At 45.1% G+C, this 24,494-nt stretch overlaps 1 protein-coding gene and 1 non-coding gene across 5 annotated transcripts in view; one reads left to right on the plus strand and one right to left on the minus strand.

Annotated features, from left to right (window-relative positions):
- Positions 1-24,494, minus strand: part of ARHGEF4 (Rho guanine nucleotide exchange factor 4) — a 200,668-nt gene that overhangs the window by 103,265 nt on the left and 72,909 nt on the right. For 3 of the 4 annotated variants that reach the window (XM_009237595.4, XM_054549102.2, XM_054549101.2), the window contains exons 2-3: positions 20,423-23,932; positions 6,980-7,285 (exon numbers count right to left, since the gene is read on the minus strand). In XM_009237595.4, coding sequence (XP_009235870.4) covers positions 6,980-7,285; positions 20,423-23,932 — 3,816 coding nt within the window. Of the gene's footprint in view, positions 1-6,979; positions 7,286-20,422; positions 23,933-24,494 lie in introns of those variants that run through there. The other variant, XM_054549110.2, reaches the window with a different exon arrangement.
- On the plus strand, positions 8,350-8,485 carry LOC112132480 (small Cajal body-specific RNA 4). The gene has a single exon (XR_002914246.3). It is a non-coding gene; the product is annotated as a small Cajal body-specific RNA 4 (non-coding RNA).

The raw sequence follows: 24,494 nt of genomic DNA on the forward strand, positions 1-24,494 counted from the left end.
ATAATGTGGAAGATTTTTATAAAACTAAACAGACAACTGTCACATGACCCAACAATTGTACTCTTGGGCATTTACCCTAGAGAAATGAAAACATATGTTATTAAACATATTATTTATAATAGCCCAAACCTGGAAACAATCTAGATGTCTTCCAATAGGTGAATGATTAAATAAGTTGTTGTACATCCAGGCCATGGAATACTGTCAGCAACATACATGCAGCCACTTTGTTGCCACATTATAATATTCAAGATGCCCAGTTTTCAACAAAAAATTATGATACAAAGGCTGGGCGCAGTGGCTCATGCCTGTAATCCTAGCACTTTGGGAGGCCGAGGCGGGCGGATCACGAGGTCAGGAGATCGAGACCATCCTGGCTAACACGGTGAAACCCCGTCTCTACTAAAAATACAAAAAATTAGCCGGGCATGGTGGCGAGTGCCTGTAGTCCCAGCAACTTATGAGGCTGAGGCAGGAGAATGGCGTGAACCCAGGAGGCATAGCTTGCAGTGAGCCGAGATGGCACCACTGCACTCCAGCCTGGGTGACAGAGCGACACTCCGTCTCAAAAAAAAAAAAAAATTATGATACAAAGAAACAAGAAAGTATGGCCCACTCAGGGAAAGAAAAGAAATGAACAAGAACCATCCCTGAGAAAGCACAGGGTCTTCTTACTAGACAAAGACTCTAATCAACTGTTTTAAATATGCTTAAAGAACTAAGTGAAACAAAAACCACTAATGGAACCAAAAGAATGATGTCTCATCAAATGGAATACCAATAAAGAGAAAGTATTAAAAAAAAACAGGTAAAAGTTCTGGAGTTGAAAAGTACAATAACTGAAATTCAATGTAACATGTCTGAGTAGGCAGAAAAAAGAATCAGTGGATTTGAAGATGGCCAATTGAGATTTTCCGATATGAAGGAAAGAAGCATGGAGAAAATTAACAGAACCTAAGAGAAGCATGAAGAAAATTAACAGAACCTAGGGCACCATCAAGCACATCAACATACCTATAATGGAATCTCAAAAGAAAGAGAGAAAGGCCAGACACAGTGGCTCACACCTGCAATCCCAGCACTTTGGGAGGCCAAGGGGGGCAGATCACCTGAGGTCAGAAGTTCAAGACCAGCCTGACCAACATGGAGAAACCCCATCTCTACTAAAAATAGAAAAAAAATTAGCCAGGCCTGGTGGCGCATGCCTGTAATCCCAGCTACTTGGGAGGCTGAGGCAGGAGAATCACTTGAACTTAGGAGGTGGTGGTTGCAGTAAGCCAAGATTGCACCAATAGCACTCCAGCCTGGGCAACAAGAGTGAAACTCCATCTCGAAAAAAAAAAAAAAAAGAAAGAAAGAAAGAAAAAAAAATCAGACTTTTTGAAGAAATAATTGCAGAAAATTCCTAAATTTGGTAAAGTACATGAATCTACACATCCAAGAGGCTCAGTGAACTCAATGATGGATAAACATAAAGACTCACACTGAGACACATTGGAATAAAATAGCTGAAACCCAAAGACAAAAAGTGAATCTTGAAATCAGCAATAGAGAAGTAATTCACCATGTACAAGGGATTCTGAATAAGATTAACAGCTGATTTCTCCTCAGAAGCCAAGGAGGCCATCGGCAGTGGGATGACACATATAAAAGAGAGAAAGAAAAAAAAAAGTTCAGCAGGAATTATATATCTGGGAAAACTGTACTTCAAAAATGAATGGAAAAATTATCCCATGCAACTAATAACCAAAAGAGAGCTGGAGTGTCTATACCAGCACCAGACAAAATAGGTTTTAAGTCAAAAACTACTATAAAGACAAAGAAATACATTATAGATTGATTAAAACATCAGTTCATCAAGAAGATATAACAATTACAAACATATGTACCTACCAACTGAGCAACAAAAATCGACAGAAATCATGTGAGAAATAGTTCTGCAATAATAGTTGGAGACTTCAACACCCTTTCAATAATAAATGGACATAAGGTCAATGAGGAAATAGAGGTCTTGAACAATACTATAAACCAATTAAAACTAACAGATACATACAGAACCCTAAACCAAACAACAACAGAATACACATTCTTCTCCAGCACACATGGAGCATTCTCCAGAAAAGACCATAAGTCTTTTTACAGAAAACAAGTTTCAGTAAATTTTTTTTTTTTTTTTGAGATGGAGTTTCACTCTTTTTGCCCAGGCTGGAATGCAATGGCATGATCTTGGCACACTGCAACCTCTGCTTCCCGGGTTCAAGCAATTCTCCTGCCTTAGCCTCCCGAGTAGCTGGGATTATAGGCATGTACCACCACACCCAGCTGATTTTGTATTTTAGTAGAGACAGGGTTTCACCAGGTTGGTCAGGCTGGTCTCGAACTCCTGACCTCAAGTAATCTGCCTGCCTTAGCCTCCCAAAGTGCTGGGATTATGTGCATGAGCCACCGTGCCTGGCCAGTAAATTTTAAAAGACTGAATTCATACGAAGTATCTTTTCTGACTGCAATGTAATGACACTAGACATCAATAGCAGAATGGAAAATTCACAAATATGTGGAAATTAATACAATATTAAACAGCCAGTGAGTCAAAGAAGAAATCATAAGATTTCACAAAAAAGAAAAGAATAAATCACAAAATTAGAAAATACTGTGAGATGAATGAAAACAAAAACACAACCTATCAATACTTACAGATGCAGTGAATGCTATGCTGAGAGGGAACTTTCTAGTTGTAAAAGCCTAAATTAAAAAAGAATTTCTCAAATCAATAGTATAATTTTACACCTTAAATAACAAGAAAAAGAAGCACGAACTAACCCCAAAGCTAATAGATGGAAGAAAATAATAAAGATGAAAGTAGAGACACATTAAATATAGTAATAGAAAAACAATAGAGGCCAGGTGCAGTGGCTCATGCCTGTAATCCCAGCACTTTGGGAGGCTGAGGTGGGCAGACCACTTGAGCCCAGGAGTTGGAGACCAGCCTGGGCAACATGGTGAAACCCTGTCTCTACCAAAAATACCAAATAGCAGTCCCATAACTCAGTCTCTAAACAAATAAATAAATGAATAGATAAATAATTAAAAATGGAATAAAAATAAGAAAAATAATAGAGAAAATCAAGACAACCAAAAACAGATGCTATGAAAAGACTAATAAAATTGATAAGCATTTAGCTATACTGAGAAAAAAAAGAGAGAAAATACAAATTACTAAAATTAGAAATGAGAGTGGAGGCATTACTACTGATGTTACAGAAATTTAAAAGGATTATAAGAAAACACTATGGACAATTGTATATCAACAGATTAGATAATGTAGATAAAATGGAGAAATTCTTAAGAAAAACACAAGCCAAATTACTCAATAAGAAATATAAACTTCAGCCGGGTGCAGTGGCTCATGCCTGTTATCTCAGCACTTTGGGAGGCTGAGGCGGGCAGATCACTTGAAGTCAAGAGTTCAAGACCAGCCTGGCCAACATGGTGAAACCCTGTCTCTATCAAAAAATACAAAAATTAACCATGCATGGCAGTGCATGCCTGGAGTCCCAGGTACTCAGGAGGCTGAAGCAGGAGAATCGCTTGAACCCAGGAGGTGGAGGTTGCAGTGAGTCAAGATCATGCTGCTGCACTCTAGCCTGGGTAACAGAGTGAGACTCCATCTCAAAACAAAACAAGAAGAAATATAAACTCTGAACAGGTCTATGACAAGTAAAGAATTGTTTTTTCACCAACCTGACACTAAAAGAAAAGAAAAAAGAATTGAATCAGTAATCAGAAACCCTGCAACAAAGAAAAGCCCAGGACCAGAAAGCTTCACTGGTGAACTATACAAGATATTTAAAGAAGAATCTTTCTCAAACGCTTTCAAAAAATAGAAGAGGAGAGAGCACTTCCTAACTCATTCTATAAGACCAGAATCACTCTGGTACCAAAGCCAGAGAAAAACATCACAAGAAAAGAAAACTGCAGATCAATACATATTCAATGTAATATACCACATTAATAGGTCAAAGAAAACATGCATGATTATCTCAGTTGATGCACAAAAACCATCATCAAAATTGACCATGCACTTAAAAAATCCAGCACCCTTTCATGATAAAAACACTAGAAATAGAAAGGAACTTCCTTAACATGATAAAACGGCATTTGTGAAAAACACACAGCTAACATCATACTCAGTAGTGAAAGACTGAAAGCTTTAATCCTAAAACCAAGAAGACAAGGACACCCCATTTCACCACTTCTGCTCAACATTGTTATGTAAGTTCTACCCAGAGCAATTAGGGGATAAAAGAGAAATCAAAGGCATCTAAACTGGAATGGAAGAAGTAAAATAATCTATTTTTATAAATGATGTAATTTTATACACAGAAATTTCCAAAGAATCCACAAAAATATTATTATAGCTAATAAATGAATTCAGCAATGTTTCAGGATATAGGATCAATAAACAAAAATCAATTGTATTTTTATGCTCTAGCAATGGATAATCCCAAAATGAAGCTTTTAAAAATTTCCATTTATGATGTCATCAAAAAGAATAAAATACTTAGGAAACATTTTAACCAAGGATGTGCAAGACTTTTTACAGTGGAAACTACAAAACACTGCTGAAAGCAATTCAAGAACACCTCCCAAAAACGGAAAGACACCCAGTGTTCATGGATTTGAAGACTTAATATTATTAATATGGCACTACTCTCCCAAGTGATCTACAGATTGAATGCAATCCTATGGAAATCCCAAGGGCCTTTATTTTTTTGCAGAATTGGAAGTTATAAGATTCATATGAAATTGTAAGGTCCAACAAATAGCCAAAACAATTTTGAAAAAGAACAAAGAAGACTCTCACATTCCAATTTCAAAACTTATTATAAAACTATGATAATCAAAACAATGTGGTACTGACATAAAGACAGATATATAAGTTAGTAGGATAGAATTGAGAGTCAAAAATATACCCAAACATCTAAGGTAATTTGACTTTTTTTTTCTGAGACAGGGTCTCACTCTGTCACCCAGGCTGGAGTGCAGTGGTGCAGTCTTGGCTCACTGCAACCTCCGCCTCCCAGGTTCAAGCGATTCTCCCACCTCAACCTCCCGAGTAGCTGGGAGTACAGGTGCATGCCACCACACTGGCTAATTTTTGTATTTTTAGTAGAAACAGGGTTTCACCATGTTGTCCAGGCTGATGTCGAACTCCTGGCCTTAAGTGATCCACCGCCTCGGCTTCCCCAAGTGCTGGGATTACAGATGTGAGCCATCGCGCCTGGCGGGTAAGTTGATTTTTGACAAGGATGCCAAGACCATTCAGTAAGGGACAGAATAGTCTCTTCGACACATGGTGTTTGGATAACTACATATCCACATGGAAAATATTAAAATTGGACCTCTATCTCATACCATACAAAAATTAAATCAAAATGGATCAAAGACCTAAATTTAAAAGCAAAAGGTATAAAACTCTTCGAAAAAAACAGAGGTAAATTTCATTACTTGGATTTGGCAATAGATTCTTAGGTATGACATCAAATGCACAAGCAACAACAAAAAAATAGATAAAGTAGATTTCATCAAATTAAGTACTTATGCATCAATGGGTACTATCAAAAAAGGGAAAGGCACTCTACAGATGGGAGAAAATATTTGCAAATGACATATCTTATAGTGGTCTTACATTCAGAATATGTAAAGAATTCCAGGCCAGGCGCGGTGGCTCATGCCTGTAATCCCAGCACTTTGGGAGGCCAAGGCCGGTGGATCACTTGAGGCCAGGAGTTCAAGACCAGCCTGGCCAACATGGTGAAACTCCGTCTTTACTAAAAATACAAAAATTAGGTGGGCATGGTGGCAGGCGCCTGTAATCCCAGCTACTCAGAAATGGATGAAGAGCTACTCAGGAATGGATGTATGGATGAACAAAGTGAGACAAGCACTGTATAATCACGTAACGAAATGTTACTTAGCCATACAAAGAAATGAAGTATTGATATGTGCTATGACATGGATGAAACACGACGCTAAGTGAAAAACGCCAGCCACAAAAGGTCACGTATTATGTAATTCCATTTATATGAAAAATCCAGAATAGGAAGACCCATAGAGACAGGAAGCAGACGAGTATTTCCAGGGTCTGGGGAGGGGAAATGGGGAGTGACTACTTCATGGGAATAGGGTTTCCTTTAGGGGTGATGAAAATGCCTTGGAGCTGGACAGAGGTGGTGGTTGCAAAATATAGTGAATGAATACACTAAATGCCAATGAATTCTTCACTTTAACATGGTTAATTCTACATTATGTGAATTTCATCTCAGTTTTAAAAAGTGAGCCTTCAAGGATGAGGTGAGACTCAGAGATGTGTACTTCACAAACACTTGATAATAAATATTGCTATTTATAAAGGGAAAAAACAAGAAACTCTTGTCAAAGATTGGGTAAATGGCATGAAGTCTAAACCATTAATTTGCTTTTTAGTAGGCTGCCGGTTTCAGGCAAAAAATCATGTTGTCAAAGTGTCCTAGAGACAAAATTGAATGGACAATGTAATGACTTTAGTTAATTTGGTTAAGATTGTCATATTGAAATGTTCTGCGCCTCTGTGAGTGGCAGAGCCAATGCTAGGGCAGTGTCTAATCATGTTGGGCACACAGCAGGCACTCATTAAATGGCAGTCTTCTCTGCACTAGTACCTTGCATGGAGCTGGCCACAGGCAGAGACATACTACAGAGAAGGAAGAGGGGGCCCTGGCTTCTGTGGCTCTGGGGAATGCGCTGCTCAAAGTGTCTCCCTTGCAGGCCCTCGACTGTAGTACTGGGTGTGGCCCAGGCAGCATGCTGTAATCCAAGGGGGCCCAGAGTGACAAGTTACATCACAGGAGAGTCAGGCAAAAGCTCAGGAAGCAACAGGCAGCTGCAGAGAAGGGGATACCAGACCAAGTCTGAGGACTCCTGGCCGGGAATGGCTTACCTTGACTCCATCTTTGTGCACTGCCCCTATGTGCAGCCTCCTTTCGACGTGGGCCTGCTTCTGCAACTTCTTTCTCTGTGTCTTCTCCAGCCACAGGTCATCCACACTGATGGGTGAGCGGTGAGGGATGCCCCTAGGCTGTGAAGGAGCCTCCCCGCACACAGTCTCTGCAGAGACGCAGAGGAGGGCCCATGTCACCATCTCAGTGGTGAAGCAGGGCTTCTGGGCAGGCTCCATGTGGAAAGCCTTCTGACTGTGAGAGCAACTGGGCTTCTCACCCGCTGGTTCTTCCCAGGGCATGTGGTTCTGGAGAGCAGAGAGAACGGGTCAGGGGTCAGAGGTCAAAGGACATATCAACTGGGAACACGCTGTCCTTCCTCTGCCCAGTTCCTTTTGGGTATAACACTATGTTTTGGTTAATTTTCAAAGTACAGAGTCCAGTGAAATACTTTGTTCACAGTCATTTTGGAAAATGTGAAGATTAGGAACAAAACAAATCTTGTCTCTGTTAAAATGTCTACTTTCAAGAGTATTTTTTTAAAAATCCAGTCTTCTATTTTGATCAAAGAATTAGGCCTTGAAAGTAATTACTGAACTTGGCATGCTCATTAGAAATACTTTTTAAAGGCCAGCAACTGGTGTAAAAGCTCCTGTTTAAACAACATCCCTTATGAACAAAACTGAAGCAGAAGCACACTTCCAGAGCCCAGTACCTCTTCTAGCTTGACTCTGATGCTCACTGAAATGCAGGCAAGACTCCACCTCACCCACATTGCCACCACCATCCCTGGTTGCCGTTACGCACCAGGCACCTTAAGGATTTCAAAATAAAATATATCCCCACTAGCAAAATAGTTAGGCCTGTGTTGGCATCACCAGCATCTCTGTTGTTTGGAATTTGCCACTGGGAGAAGAAACCCTTTTCTTCACTCATGTTGTCCAAGTCTAATGACCCCCTATGCCCACCCCATGAACACCTACTTTGTAGCAGCAACCTCTGTGGAATGGCATCCCCAAGCACTCTGTGTGTACTGTTTGCTAAAAACTAAGGTGAAATTTCTTTTAAGTATTTCAAGAGTCTGCCTTAAAAATGTATCTATGTTGTTGGGAGGCCGAGGCGGGCAGATCACGAGGTCAGGAGATTGAGACCATCCTGGCTAACACAGTGAAACCTCGTCTCTACTAAAAATACAAAAAAATTAGCCAAGTGTGGTGGCGGGCGCCTGTAGTCCCAGCTACTTGGGAGGCTGAGGCAGGAGAATGGCGGGAACCCGGGAGGCAGAGCTTGCAGTGAGCCAAGACTGCGCCACAGCACTCCAGCCTGGGCAACAAAGCGAGACTCTGTCTCAAAAAAAAAAAAAAGTATCTATACTAGAGGACTAAGGAGGCTGGGTCTGATGAGCAAGATTTTGCTGATATGTTGCTCCTAGAAAAAAGGGTTGGCAAGAGCAGCCCTCACTGCCTCACTGGAGACTATCACAGGGCTGACTGTTCTACCCAACACTTTACTCCAGTTGTACAGGAGACAGTTTTTGCTATAATTTCTTACTGATGTATCAGTTGGAGAAAAGTGGGTATGCTTACTTAATATTGGATCTTGGGTTTTGCCTCTTAAATATCTCTTGCTGAACAGAATATGATGCTCATTTTGTAGGTAAGTAAATGGAAAATGAAGTTCTTATTTTAAATTAAGCTCCTTGATAGAGCTTATTTTTATGGTAGAAATTGTAGGGGGTCCTTATTCTGGACGTGATTAGATGTACTTGGGAGATTACAGTATTTTGCATAAGAATTTTCTACAAGATTAGGATTTAATTATAGATTCTCTGCTTAATCTGAGGTATTCTAAAATTAAAAATGTATACATATGCATATGTATACAGTGAAAGAGAGAGAGATGGAGGAAGAGAAACTGGATGGCTGGATAATTATTACATAATGGTTTTGGGGTACAGCCTGGGAATTGAGACTTTTTCTAGCTCTCCAGGTAATTCTAATGTGCAGCCAAGGTTGCAAACCACTGATCTAATGTGTTTATTTGAGCTCCCAAATATTGCTCTACATTTAAAAACTATTTTCCGCTAGTTCTTGCTCCCCAAGTACCTTGTGGATCAGAAACAGCTGGTATCTTCTCCCTTAGAAACTCAGAGAACTTAAGCGACTTGCCTCAGAGCAAGTCCTTGCCCAGAGGCACCCAGCTGGATCCTCCGGGCTATGCAGCAACAGATAGACCATACTCCTGGGAATGGGTGAAAAATGGATTTCTGAGCCCTGAGGGAATGGTTGGCCATTTGTGTCTAAAATGCCCTCCAGGGAATTCTGAGGCAAGGCTAGTCTGAGAATTACTGTACTAGAGAGACAGATAGATTAGAGAGAGGCAAGGTAGCTCAGGCTGTCCTGGTGGTCCTCATGTGTCCTAGGGGAGAGGGCCAGAAAGCAGACTTTGGGGTGGGATAATCTGAGTTTGACTAAAGGAACTTTTGTCCTTCGTTGTATTCCCAAAAGAGCAGCATTAAGAAATAATGAGACGATGGTAGATGAGAAAGTTCAAGAAAATCTAGAAAGAGTAAAGTAGATGTAGGAGGGGTAGATGGTGCTGCAGAGCACAGGAAGCTATCTAAAGAAATGCAGATGACTTGGAGTTCGCAGGGAAGGAAGCAGGCAGAGGTTCTGGTTTAAAGTTTGTAAGTGTGACCCTCAGTTAAGGTCCCAGCACAGTCAGCCACATGACTGTGTATACTCCCCTTTCCATTTCTCCTTCCCTCAAACTGCCAGCCAAGATCAAACACGAGAGACTTATGGTCCTGAATAATTGAACAAGAATCTCCAGCTTGTGGGGACCACGGACTTACTGGTGAAAGCAGTGGAGAGGTTTGGGATGAAAACAGCATAACAAGAAAACCCGCATGGTGAACAGGGAGCGACTCAGCACCCTGCTTCATTCTTTCCCGGTATAATCCTGTATCTCCTCAATAAGTGACTGGAGGATACCGCTCTGGAAAAACTGACCCACCTCCGAGAAGAGACCTCTAAACACTGACTTATAAAATAAGCAACTTCTCTTTTAAAATCACTTGATAGGAAAGCACACTAGCCGATTAGCTCCACACATGCCCACATAATATCTAAACAGATATTTGGTGTCTTACTCTGAAATAAATATGAAATTCACCCAAAGATTGCTAGGCATTTAGGAAAAACCAACACACTAAAATCACCAAAATAAAAAATAGGGAAAAAAACTAGGAAAGAGAAAATGTAAAGGATAGAAGAAAACTTCAAAATAACTAAAATTAATAACCTGAAGAAGAAAAAGGAAGACACTGAAACAAAACAGGAAACTTCCAATTCTGGACAAGATGGCATAGACACACTTCTTCCTGTTTGTTTCACTAAGCACAGTTAAAACCTAAGACATTATGTATAAAACAAAGATACGAAAACAAAGACATCTGAATGGTGAAGAGAAGAAAGCAGACCAGCTAGGGATCATAAAATACAAGGAACAACACACCAAGGAGTTCCCTAGGTTTTCTTTTACCGCATATATACCACTCATACATGCTTCCTATATGCATGCTGAACAGTTTTGCTGGAGCTGTCACTAGGTCCAGACAGAAAAGCTCCAACAGAAACCTGCATTCTCTAGCTAAAGGACCAGCCTAGCAAGACAGAAAACTTTTAGACAAATGCTCTACTCAAGCCAAACATTAGGTAAAAACCATGCAACACACCCCTGTCTCCCTCACACCCCAGCAAAGCCGGAGTCAAATGGTGTGAGAGAAGAATGATGGGAAAGCTTGAACTTTCTTCCCCTGCCAGTGTTAGTGAGGCCCTCCACCAGCTGTCTGTGAAGACAATGTGTGAAGCCAGTCTTCCATCCTCTACCTGGTGTCAGTGAGGCATTCCTCCCCTGCCCTGCTGCGGTAATGCAGGAGAAGGCCTGCTAGAGAGCCAGCGCCTTCACCACCAGCTAGCATTCACAAGGCCTCCTGATCCCACTGACAGAGCAGGAGTATCACCATCTTGGACAAGCACCCACCGCCATTCTAAAGTCCACTTCGATCAAAAACTGCCTAAATCTAAAGGGCATTAGCCTAATGGCTAAGATCAGCATGACCGTAAACCACAAATAACGTCTCTGACCAGAAACATTCCAAACCCCTCCCCAACCAGAGACATGCCAACCCCAAGATAACCTCTCCTCCAGCCAGAGAGATGTCAGCCCCAAGATAACCTCCCCTCCAACCAGAGACATTCCAACCCCACCATAAACTTCTCCCCCCAACAGAAATATTCCAAGCCTATAATAAGCTCTCTCACCAATACATACTCTTAGTCTGTAAGAGAGAGTGCTCCTGACCAAAAAAAAAAAAAAAAAAAAAAAAAAAAAAAATCAGCCAGAAGCCCCTCTCAGGTTTATTTTCCAAAATAAACCTGTCTTTGACTGTTGAGCCACTTTTTGTGTTTCTTTCCTCTTTCTTTAACTCTTACACAAAGCTATCGGTGCAAGCTTGGTGTAAAATCTTAACTCTCATCCCTGCCCATTAGTAAATGAAACACCCATCCTTGCATAAGGTGTCAATAGAGGCCAATAAAGGAATGTAGGGTTTCACCCAAACCTGGAAGTAATGAGGTAGTGCCCACCTTCCCACACCAAAGTGGAGTCAGAGGTGGTTTTCCAAAACAAGATTTAAATAAGATACAAAGACTTCACTCCCCAAAATATCCAGAATAAAATAGAAACTCATTAATCATAACAAGAACAGGGAAAATCTCAACTTGAATAAAAAAGAGAGTCAACAGACACCAGCACTGAGAAGACAGAGGTGAAGGAATTATCAAAGATTTTAAAGCAGCCATCATAAAAATGCTTCAACAAGCAATACAAATACTCATGAAACAAATGAAAAATAGAACAGCTCAGAAAATGGAAAATCTTAGCAAAGAAATAGAATATATAAAGAATATCTAAGTGGAAATTATAGAACTGAGAAATATAGTAACTGAAATAAAATGTTCAGTGGATGGGCTTACAGGAGAATGGAGAGGATAAGAGGATCAGTGAACTTGTAGATGGAAGAGACAGAATTATATAATCCGAACAACAGAGAGAAAACAGACCGAAGAAAGAAAGAAAGAAAGAAAGAGAGAGAAAGAGAGAGAAAAAGAAAGAGAAAGAAAGAAAAGAAAGAAAGAAAGAGAAAGAAAGAAAGAAAGAAAAAGAAAAGGAAAGAAAGCCAAACAAATAGAGCATCATGGACCTGTGAGACCGTGAAGAAAGATCAAACACTAGATAACTGGAGTCCAAAAGAGAGAGGAGAAAGTGGGTTGGGGTGAAAAAGTATTTAAAGAAATAATGCTCAGAATTTCCTAAATTTGGCCAAAGATATAAACCCATAGATTTAAGAAGCTGTGCAAAGTCCACATAGTATAAATCCAAAGAAATCCACATGAAGAAGAAACATAAGCAACTTCTGAAATCTAAGACAAATAAAAAATATTGAGAGCAGTGAGAGGGTAAAAAGACACCTTCCTTATAAGAGAAAAATATTTTAAAAGGCATCAGACACCTGGAGGCCAGAAGGAAGTGACATAAAACTTTTCAAGTGTTACTTTTCAAGAAAATAACTATTAACTTAGAATCTTTTATCCAGTGAAAATAGTCTTCAGTAATGAAGGGAAAATTGAGACATTCTCAAAGAAAGGAAGAATGAGAGAATTTACTGCCTGCAGATCTACCCTTAAAGAATGGCTAAAGGAAGTTCTTGCATTAATTTTTAAATAAACTGTGAGATTTAGGTCAAAGTTTTTCTTTTTTTGCTTTGGATGTCCAAATGCTCCAGCATTGTTTCTCAAAAAGACTATCCATTGAATTGCTTTTGCACCTAAAAATTGGTGGGTATATTTGTGTGGGTCTATTTCTGTGTTCTCTATTCTTTTCCATTACTCTATGTAATTTTCCCTCCCCCAATACTATGTGGTTTTGATTACTTTATGTAATAAGCATGAATTAATATCAATTATTGATTCCCCTCACTTGATTTTTCTTTCTCAAAATTGTTTTAACTATTTTAGGGCATGTATCTCTCCATACAAATTTTAGATTATAAACATTTTAAAGGCTAGAAAATGTTCATTCTCTCTTTCTCTCTCTGACACACACACACACACACACACACACACACATGCACACACACACTTAGAACTCCTAAGCAGAAACAGTATGTTGGAATCTTGCCACCAAAGTTAGAACTGTGGCTGGTAGACAGGAAAGCTATCCAGCATTCATTCCATAAAGTGGATATTACACCCAGCAGAGACCTAGGAAATCACCTGGTCCAATCCCTGATAGACAAGGAAACTGGGTCCCAGTGTGGTCTTAACCCAAGGCTCACAGTCAGGTCAGAGTGGGTGTTAAAACACTCACAGGAGTTCTGAACTTCCAATCTCCTCTCATTCCTCTTGCCCAGCCACAGCTATTTCTGTCCTGCTCTCTCTTGGTCTTGGTGTCCTTCCTAAGCCCCTTCAGCCAGGGGCATGATCCTGTATGCATGCCTTCAGCAGACGCTGGAGCCTGCTTCCCCTGGAATCAAAGGCTCTCTGCCCCCAAACCTGAAATCCCAGAGGAAAGAAATCTCTAAATGCAAACAGCACCTTTCACACTAGAGGACTGCCTCGTGCTGGTCGGCATCATACACACACACAGAAATACCCCACGGTCTGGGCGGATCACAAGGTCAGGAGTTCGAGACCAGCCTGGCCAACAGAGTGAAACCCCGTCTCTACTAAAATTATAAAAAATTAGCTGGGTGTGGTGGCGGGTGCCTGTAATCCCAGCTACTTGGGAGGCTGAGGCAGGGGAATCACTTGAACCCGGGAGGTGGAAGTTGCAGTGAGCCGAGATCAAGCCATTGCCCGTGACAGTGTGAGACTCGGTCTCAAAAAAAAAAAAAAAAAAAAAAGAAATACACCACGGTCTCACAGGTGGGAGTGACACTGTGGAGGGTTAAATTCTACAGCAATCTACAGGTGAGGAAAACAATCCTATCAAGACTGCAGCTAAAGCATCAGGCACCAATGGGGATGGCAAGACTGAGGGGATTCCTCCACATTACTAACATATGAGGCTGGACCTTCCAGAGCTCTGTGGCTTCCTCATCAGTTAAGACTTGGTTCAAACGTCAGATCCAAAATCTCCAAGCCAAGGGTGCCCCACCGTCAAACATCTCAACTCTCTTTCCCATTTCCTTTTGTCTGAAATGATCTTACTCACTCACTAATTTATTGACTGTTGCATGCTGTCCTGCTGTGAGGATGGACATCCTGCTGTATTATCCAGTACAGTGTCCGCTACATCTAGAACATTGCCCACCCACAAGTGGCACTCAGAGAGCTCAGTTTATCGACTTGATGACCACATGAGAGGAAATGGTAGACTGGTCAGCAACGCTTACTGTACAGCTACAGTGATTAGGATACTGTGTCAGTAGAAGGATGGACAAACAGATGAATGGAACACAAATGCCAGTTATAGGCATCTCAGAGACCTACATGTAATAAGCAAAGCCATGAAAGTTTTTAAGAAGGTAATTTAAGGGATTCTCTTCATGACCTTGGGGTAGAGAAAAGATGGATACACTTGACAACATTAAAATTGAGAATTTCTGTTCATCAAAAGATATCATTATGGCCAGGCGCAATGGCTCACGCCTGTAATCCCAGCACTTTGAGAGGCTGAGGTAGGTGGATCACCTGAGGTCATGAGTTCGAGACCACCCTGGCCAATATGGCGAAACCCGTCTCTACCAAAAATACAAAAATTAGCTGGGTGTCGTGGCTCGCGCCTGTAGTCCCAGCTACTTGGGAGGCTGAGGAGGGAGAATTGCTTGAACCCGGGAAACAGAAGTTGCAGTGAGCCAAGATTGTGCCACTGCGCTCCAGCCTGGGTGACAGAGCAAGACTCCATCTCAAAAAAAAAAAACAAAAAAAAGATACCATTAAAGAGGGAAAAGACAAGCCACACAAAATGGGAAATATTTGTGGCACATTTACCAACAATGCAATTATATCCAGAATCAGTAAGAGAAAGACAACCCCAAAACAAATGGATGACAGACTAGGAGAGACATGTCCCACAAAAGAGTGAGAAAAAAAAATATCTGAGGAATGTGAGCCCTTTAAATTATCAGGCCCAAACCCAAAAGGCATTTAAGACGTAATAGCTCACTCCCCCTCAGCTAAATAGCTACCTCTTGGAGCCACTTGCTATGTGGACTCTAGACTAACTCACTCTGAGTAGCCATAAAATGCCACATACCTTATAATTCAACAAGATGTAGCCAATCACCAGCCAGTGTTACTTCCATGAACCAGTGAGAATTCCTGATAAACAACATTTGTACTCACTCCCTCTCCTGATTCCTCCTTTTTTTCTTTAAAAAATTTGAGCCTCTCTTTTGTTCTCTGGAGCACTCTCCAAGGCAACCTGGAAGTGTGTCCCAGGCTGCAGTCCTCAACTTCTGTGCTGAATAAACTCTTTTTTTTTTTTTTTTGAGACAGAGTTTCACTCTTGTTGCCCAGGCTGGAGTGCAATGGTGCAATCTCGGCTCGCCGCAACCTCCACCTCCTGGGTTCAAGCGATTCTCCTGCCTCAGCCTCCCAAGTAACTGGGATTACAGGCATGCGCCATCATGCCCGGCTAATTTTTGTATTTTTTAATAGAGACAGGGTTTCTCCATGTTGGTCAGGCTGATCTCGAACTCCTGACCTCAGGTGATCCTGCTGCCTCGGCCTTCCAAAGTGCTGAGATTACAGGCTTGAGCCACTGCGCCTGGCCTGAATAAACTCTTTTTAAACTACATTCCGACCTTTTTGATTATTTTAGTTTGACAAGGGTATCCAGAGTGTCGAAAAGCACATAAAAAATTCCTCAGGCCAGGTGCAGTGGCTCATGCCTGTAATCCCAGCACTTTGGGAGGCCAAGGCAGGTGGATCACTTGACCTCAGGAGTTCGAGACCAGCCTGGCCAACATGGTGAAACCCCATCTCTACTAAAAATACAAAAACTAGCTGAGCGTGGTGGCAGGCGCCTATAGTCCCAGCTACTCACGAGGCTGAGGCAGGAGAATTGCTTGAACCCAGGAGGCAGAGGTTGCAGTGAGCTGAGATCACACCACTGCACTTCAGCCTGGGTGACAGAGGGGGACTTGGTCTCAAAAAACAAAAACAAAAACAAAAGTTCCTTAGCCTCTTCAGACATCAGGAAAATGAAAACTAAAATCACAGTGAGATACTGCTACACACCTAGCAGAATGGCTAAAATTAAAAAGGCTGACAGTATCAACCAAATGTGAATGAGAACAGAGAGCAAAGGATACTCCTAATGAGAGAGTGTAATTTGATGCAATCACTTTGGAAAAATAATTTGACAGTATTTAGTAAGACTAAAGATATGCATCCCCCAAGGACACCCCTAAAATGCAACCCACAGAAATATACATGCATGTGCAGCAGGCCCCTGACCCAAATGTTCACAGCAGCACCAAACTGGGCACAACCCCCAAGTCCATCAGCAGCTCACTGAGAAATACAATGTGTTATGATGATTCAGAGCAATTCAGCATGATGATGAGAGATCTCCTGACCTCTTGATCCGCCCGCCCCGGCCTCCCAAAGTGCTAGGATTACAGGCGTGAGCCACCGCGCCCGCTCCACAGCATGATTCTTAATTAGAGCAGGGGAAGGCAGACACAAAATAGATTGAGTAAAGTTTAAAGCAATGTGTAAGATTTTGTTATATAAACCTCAAAACAGGCCACCCCCACAGCCATGGTAATAAAGCAGTAACACGATAATGAAATGCAAATGAACACCATGTGATGGGCATAGTGGGTAGCGCAGGGAGGAGGAAGGGAGGTGGCAGGACGGGGGCAGGGTGGGGGATGTGCTGTTTCATGACCTGGTGGAGGTCATCCGGTGTCTGTTGACAATATATATCTACACATTTATGTATTATGCTATTCTGTAAGGCTTCTCTATTTCTCGACTTTGAAAAGGTTTAAAGAAACTGCAGGATGTAAAATCACAGAAAATTAAGATCTCTATACACGATATTATCACAGCCATGTTACATATATAAAACTTGTTTGTGGAGGAAATCTAGAAGTAAACAATAAAATATTAAGAATGGTTGTTTTAAAAGATTGGGATAAGAGAACTGCTGCTCCTTAATACCGTTGTGCAGGGAGCAAGTGGGAATAACTGACTGAATTCCTGGCAAATTACTCTGACCATAAGAGCCTGCTCTCCCAGGAATGCCCACAAGATGGCGCAGTCATTTCTCAAAGGGGAGTTTCACATTCCAGCACCATCCAGGGTTCCACCAGACAGGCAGAGCCTTTCCCAGCTTTGCTTCCCTTCCCGTTCCCTATGTACCCGCTGTTCTCCTGTCTGTGGTCTGATGCGCAGGGTACTAGGCCTTCCTCTTCTCCAGTAAGGAGTGAAACGGAAAGAGGAATACAAACTCACATTTATCGGGCACCTGCTTCACGCCTGGCCCTTTGCTGGATACTTTATAATCATCATCTCATTTACTATTTGCTAAAACCCATGCAGCCTCCAACTGGGGCAACAAGGTGAGACTCTGTCACTACAAAAAATTAAAAAATTATCTGGGTATGGTGGCGCATGCCTGGGGGCTCAGCAACTTGGGAGGCTGAGGCAAGAGGATTGCCTGAGCCTGGGAGATCCAGGCTGCAGTGAACAGTGATCTCGCCACCACATTCCAGTCTGGGAGACAGAGCAAGGCCCTGAATCAAACAAAATAAACAAAAAACAAACAGAAAGGCACACACACACACAAAAACCCCAACAAACCAAGCAGGCTGTCCAGGTGTGTGCCTGAGGCCCAACGCACCTGCTCCATCCCATGCACAACGTGAGCACAGGGACCACTTCCAGGAATATCTGCCTTCCAGTATGTGCTTCTGCACCATGTATGTGTGTGCATGTGTGTGTATACACAGACACAGAGACATATATGTATATATCACTTTTTTGTTGTTGTTGTTGAGACGGAGTCTCACTCTGTCGCCCAGGCTAGACTGCAGTGGCGCGATCTTTGCTCACTGCAACCTTTGCCTCCCAGATTCAAGTAATTCTCCTGCCTCAGCCTCCCAAGTAGCTGGGATTACAGGCGCCCGCCACCAGGCCCAGCTAATTTTTATATTTTTAGTAGAGACGGGGTTTCACCATGTTGGCCAGGCTGGTCTCGAACTTCTGACCTCAGGTGATCCGCCCGCTTCGGCCTCCCAAAGTGCTGGGATTACAGGTGTGAACCACCACGCATGGCCTATATCACTATTAAATCAGGCTTGTTAATTCAAATACTGTAAAATCTTTTCTTGACTACTTAACTCTGACTTGCCTAACACTAAAATGTCTTTTTACTTGTAAATCAAGTTCTCTATGTATTTTCAGGTGATCAAAAACACAAAAGGGCAATAAGCAACTAAGTTGGAGGGATGTGAGGAAATGGGCACTCAGATACTGCTGTTCAGTGTTGATTGCCAGTCATTTCAGAAGTAATCTGAAAGCTATTAAAATACCCCTACCCTTTGTGCAATCCCACTTTTATATCCGACAGACATAAAAGCATCGTTATCTAAGGACACATGCTCAAGGGTGCTGCTGAAGCGTTATTTATAAAGACCCCAAACTAGAGATTACCTCAATGTCAATCAGTAGAAGAACCGTTAAAGGAAATACAGCATGGCCATACTCTGAACTATTATGCGACTTCTAAACAGAGCCATGAATATGAGGTGCTGGAGGGCTTTACCTGCTGTATTAAGCAAGCAAGAAAGATGCAGAGCAATGTGTATGTCTGACCCCGCGGTGTAATTCCCTCTCCCCAAACTGCCCCATAAGCTCTGTGTGAGAACACAATGAAAGATGAGACACCTTAGTATAGGGCAGTGTTTCCTTGCATGGAGTGGAATTAGAGGGTTTTGGGGAGAGGCCTTTTCCTTTCTACATCTGTATTGTTTGGCTTTGTTTTTAAACTTCGGTAGTAACAGTAACGAAAAGAAGTAATCCTCCCCCCAAAACAACAACAACAAAAAACCTTTAGTGTTTAGCTGCGTAGAGATACACAAACAGGCTGAGGAGGTGAAGCCATTTCCTGCTGGTAGTGATCCTATTTGAATGTACGCTGTCCACTCAGCCTTGTGGGATGCTCTGCTGGGAAACTCCTTCTAGCCCAGCTCCGCGCCTCTTAGCAGCCCACCTGGCCTGGAGGCGCTCTGCCAGCACCTTATCTGCCGCCCTCCCAGCTGTGCAGCTCGTGAGCCTGGGTGTGGCTGACATCTGCCTGCAGGTGGAGGGGAGCGCCGCAGAGGCCACGCGTGGGGCGGCTGTGGCCTGTGTTCCCCGGCTCTGGGCGCGCGGAAGACGCGGCATCGCTTGGTCTAAAGAAGCCGAGGGAGCCTTACTTTTTACTTTTCGCAGTCTCCAGGGCACGCTCTGGAATTTCCAGAAAAGCTCCCTCCTTCCAAGGGCAGCTGGGATGAGAAATCCAACCCTTGTCTGCTCCCTCCTGTGCCTGACCCTGCTAACCTATCCCAGACAGAAGCGGTCACTTTGTGGGAGAGACCATCTTACTGCACTGAACATTTCAGAAGCACCAATGATTCCTGTCTCTTTATACGAAGTAAGTCCAGCTGGATCAAATTCTAAATACGATAAAATAGAAGCTATTAAAGTACTAGAAGACAACATGGGGAATTTTTTAAAATGCCACAGCGGAGAAGGACTAGGTTTAACACAAAAGCCTGCACAGACCGTTCAATAGAAAATGGGCAGTGCTGGCCGAGGCGGGTGGATCACGAGGTCAGGAGTTCAAGACCAGCCTGGCCAATATGGTGAAACCCCGTCTCTACTAAAATAACAAAAATTAGCTGGGCGTGGTGGCGGGCGCCTGTAATCCAAGCTACTCGTGAGGATCAGGCAGAGAATTGCTTGAACCAGGGAGGCAGAGGTTGCGGTGAGCCGAGAGGGAGCGACTGCACTCCAGCCTGGGCGACACAGCGAGACTCCGTCTCAAAAAAAAAAAAAAAAAAAAAAAGAGAAGAAGAAAAGAAAACGGGCAGTGTCCAGGGAGCAGGCAGTTCATACAAAAGAAAATTCAAATGGCTTGAAATTAAAGAAAAACACGAAATGATCATGAAATGCCAATTCTGGCTTGTTAGCTTGGTAACGTTCAAGAAGTTGGTCACCCGCTGTGTTCATTAGGGGTGGGGGGATGGGGGCTGGGAGTGTAACGGGGGCAATTTTGGCCTGGCCTTCCTATTTTACCTCTCCCCTCAGGAAGATTCCCGCCTGCTCCCCTCCTTCTGTTGCCTGAAGAGGTCAGGAAAGGCTTGGTGCGATTCAGATACTCACCTCACTCCCAGGAAGGTCCCTGAGCCAGGGCACTGTGCCCAAGCCGCGCGGACCCTGGCCTCCTTCCCTGCTCTCTTCCTTCTGCTCATCCTGGTTTAGCGTCTGCAGAGAAAGCAGGAGACTGGTCCGGCCCTTGGGAATCTTGGGTCTTTCAGGGTCCCCTGAACTGCTGTCCACGTAGCTGTAGCTTCCAAGAGAAACCATGGAGATGGCGCTACCCCTCCCGGGGTAGTGGAGACCCGTCCGCAGAGCACTAGGCCTGGGACTCAGGGGCTTGGGGCTCGTGGGTCTGCAGGGCGTCCCGGGGTTTTCATATGCCAGGCAGCAGGCAGAGCTGGAAGGCAGGGTGTGTGCGATTCCAGCCTGCTGGGCCCGAGGGCTGCCAGGGGACGCCAGCCAGGACTTTTCAGGAAAGATACCTGAAGGTAGGTACCTACCGCCATCCTGGGCGGCTGTGCACTTGATGGTCGGTTCACTTTTCCTCCTGTGTTCTGGAGAAACTAAACTGGAGGACAAAGCTGTGGAGGCAAGTGGGGGTGCCCAGTGATCGCTAAAAACATAGCCCTCTTTGTCCTCCGCCCATTCCTCACAGTGGCTGTCGGTCTCTGCCGGGGAAAGAATTTCGGGTCCTAGCGGCGGACTCACTAGGGCGGGCTTTTTGGGGCTTTCGGCATCTTTGCTTTTCAGAAACGCCCGCCAGGAACCCTGGCGCAGCCTGCTCTTCTCCTTCTCGCCCTTGGGAGAACCTGGGGAACGTTCATGGGTGTTCTCTTTCTCTAAAACTATTGACTCAAAAAAGTTTGAAAAAGTCTTATGAGCCAAGGCCAACCTTGCCCTGAGCTTTTTCTCCGTTGTTTTGAGTCTCTTTGCGTTGCAGCTCTCAGAGGAAGGCCCTCGGCTACCAAGGTCCCCTGAGGTCTCCATGTGCCCCGCTCCTGCCGGCCCTGCAGTCCTGTCGCCTGCAGCCTGCCGGGCAAACTCGGGCCAGGCGCTGGCGTCCCCGTGGTGCAGAGGCGGTGCGCCCCAGCGGGCCGCAGCGGGCAGATTCTCCCTGGGGAGCCCCTCGGGGCCTGAAGAGCCCCAGCTGCGACCCTCCGTGGTCGGGGCCGGGACCCCTCCTGGGCTCTCAGCGGCCAAGGGCCTGTCCTTCCTGAAGGAGGTCACCTTGGAAAACGTCGGGCGCTTCCCAGGCTCCTGCGCGGCCTTGCGGAGCCCGCGTGGCGGCTGGGGCGGCTCCGAGGAGGGGACGCGGGGGCGCTGGCCCCGGGCTGCTGCAGCGCCGCCTTTCGGGGCCTCCTCCCGGCCGCGCTCCCCGGGCCCGGAACTCCGGCTCTCCCCACGCAGTGTCTCTGCCGGGGGCTCCTCTGTGCTCGGCGTCTCTTCCGAAGCAGCTCGGGGGACCAGCACTCTCCCAAGGTCTGCGGCCTGGGCCACCCGCTGAAGAGCCCCATCGCCAGCTCCCTGTATGGGGGCTGCTGGCAACTCACACTCATTACCGGCTGGTGTTTTCCCCCTAGTGGGAGACTCACAGAGGGTCTCGCCAGTGCTCAGGGGAGATTCCGGTCTTTCCTCAGGAAAGTCACCGGGCAGTGTTTCTGGAACAGGCCCCGCATTGCTCCTGGCGGCCTGAAGACCTTTCTGCTCCACAGCTACAATGACGACGGCGCCCCTGCCCCTCGAGGCCTCGCTGCCTGCTTTGGGCTCCAGCTGCCGGCCCCCGGCACCCCCAGGCCCCTGTTCACCCTCCTCAGCCCCAGGGCTGCAGTGAGACACCGGGGCTGCCTTGAATTCTGAAAGACCTTGCAAAGCCTGTTCCCTGTAGTTGGGGTCTAGAACCATGGCTTCTTCCACTGCCTTTGAAGTGTCTATTGCGCTTGATTTCTGGGTGGTCTCAGAGGCATCTGAACTGTCACTCACTTCTGAGCAGCCCATCAAGTCTCCACTCCATACCTGGGTCCCCTCACTGCTAGGCTGCCGTGGGAACTTGGCCCTGGTAGGTGACTTGCTTTCCTCGCTGAGCACATACTTTGATGTGTAATTACTGGTTTGGTTTCCTGCCTGGACAGAAATGCCCCAGAGGTGCTTCTGTGTCTCTCTCTCATCAGCAGCTCTTGGTGCGAGTTGGGTGCCTTGGGGTTCCTGGGTTCTGCTTTCTGGGCTTTGCTCCGACTTGCACTCAGCAGGCTCAGGCACTTCCTCCGAACTGAGCTTCACTAACTCTGAGGTGAGGCATGAAGCCACCAGACATGACCTGGAATGCTGTCTTAACTGGTTTTCCCCCAGGAGACCTGCAGAAGTGTCCTGAGAGGCCCTTTGCAAGCGAAACCCACCGGGCTTGCAGGGACCCTGTAGATAGGGAGCCCCACTCTGAAAAGCAGGGATCGGGCCAGACAGCTGGGTGCGTGCAGGGGAAAGAGTGTTTTGTGTTCTCGGATCTCGTTCATTTCCGGCCCCTTCCTTCACATGGGTCCCAGACTTCACAACATTCTGTCCCACGGGATCCTCGGGGCACTCTGAGGAAAACCCTGCTATGGAATGGGCCCTGACCAGTGCCCTCATGTGCCCACAGTTGAGTCTGAGGGATGCCCTGTTCTTGTCACCAGTAGTTTCTGGGGCACTATGGTGACGCTTGGTGCGTAGGAGGCAAGATGTCCTCAAAGGAGGCCGGCAGGGGACATCCAAGTGGGGCTGGGACCAGAGCAATTCTGTGTCCCCTGCAGGGCCTACAGTACTTTCCTTCTTTGTCCTGGTCCCCAGAGGGGCTGTGTTGTCCAGTGGGCCTCTGCTAGGCAGCACCGGTGCCCTGGCCCTGTTGTGGATATGTGGCCAACTCCGACCCAGTTCACAGCACCAGAGAAGGAAGGGCCAGATCACTGGGATGCCCAAATAGCTCTCAGACCTGGATTTCTGAAGAGAAACACTGGAGAGCCCTCTGAGGTCTTGAACAGCCACCCCCTGTACTGACTCGGGACCGCTGCTGTCTGTGGCCCTCTGTAAGCAGCACCCTGTGTGTCGGGGAACCCCTGCCAGCAAAGACTCTCGCTCCAGGCTGGTCGCACAGTCCCAGAGGTGTCCTGCCTCCTGTTCTCCAGCAACTGTGGCAAAGGCTCGCCACCCATTTTTGCAAGAGTCATCCTTTAAGCCAGGGAACAAATCGAGTTCTTCCTTTGCATGAAGCCCAGGAACACTGGTCAAATGCTGCTCCTGAGGGGATCCAGTTGCTGAGACATCAGGGTATTCCCAAGGCGCTTCTATATCTACGGGAGTACCTCTTAGAGAGTGGAAGACTCCCCTCGGGAGGTCCCCAGACAAGGACTCTGTGTCAGAGGCACTTTCAAAGGGGTCAGTTTTTGTGTCTGATCCACTTTCACTCTGCTGGGACAGCGTTTCAGAATCATCGCGGTCTGTTTGCTGGCTCCATCCCTGCTCCACTTGTTCTGCAGGGGATGTGGGGAGCTGGTTATCTTCAATCTCACCTTCACCTGGCAGGTGTACACCTGGCTCTGGAGTCTGGGAGGGCAAGAAGAGAAGAGTCAGAGACAAGGCCCGAGGACATCTGTGCACATGTTTACACCGTGCCTGCCTTCGCCAGAAGGAGGAAGGCTCAGAAACGGCTCATTAGTTCCCCATGTGCCCCTGGGAAGGGAGGTAAGAAGGGCTGCCTTTTATCAACATGGAAAACAAGTGATGAAGCCAAACCCAATCAGTAGGGAGAAAAGGTAGCACATCCGGCCGGGCGCGGTGGCTCATGCCTGTAATCCCAGCACTTTGGAAGGCCAAGACGGGCGGATCACGAAGTCAGCAGATCGAAACCATCCTGGCTAACACGGTGAAACCCCGTCTCTACTAAAAATACAAAAAAAAAAAAAAAAAAAAAAAAAAAAAAAAATTAGCCGGGCGTGGTGGCAGGTGCCTATAGTCCCAGCTACTTGGGAGGCTGAGGCAGGAGAATGGCGTGAACCCGGGAGGCGGAGCTTGCAGTGAGCCAAGACAGCACCACTGCACTCCAGCCTGGGGGACAGAGCGAGACTCCGTCGCAAAAAAAAAAAAAAAAAAAAAAAGGTAGCACATC

The sequence above is a fragment of the Pongo abelii genome, chromosome 11, assembly GCF_028885655.2.
Source record: "Pongo abelii isolate AG06213 chromosome 11, NHGRI_mPonAbe1-v2.0_pri, whole genome shotgun sequence".
Classification (NCBI taxonomy): domain Eukaryota; kingdom Metazoa; phylum Chordata; class Mammalia; order Primates; family Hominidae; genus Pongo; species Pongo abelii.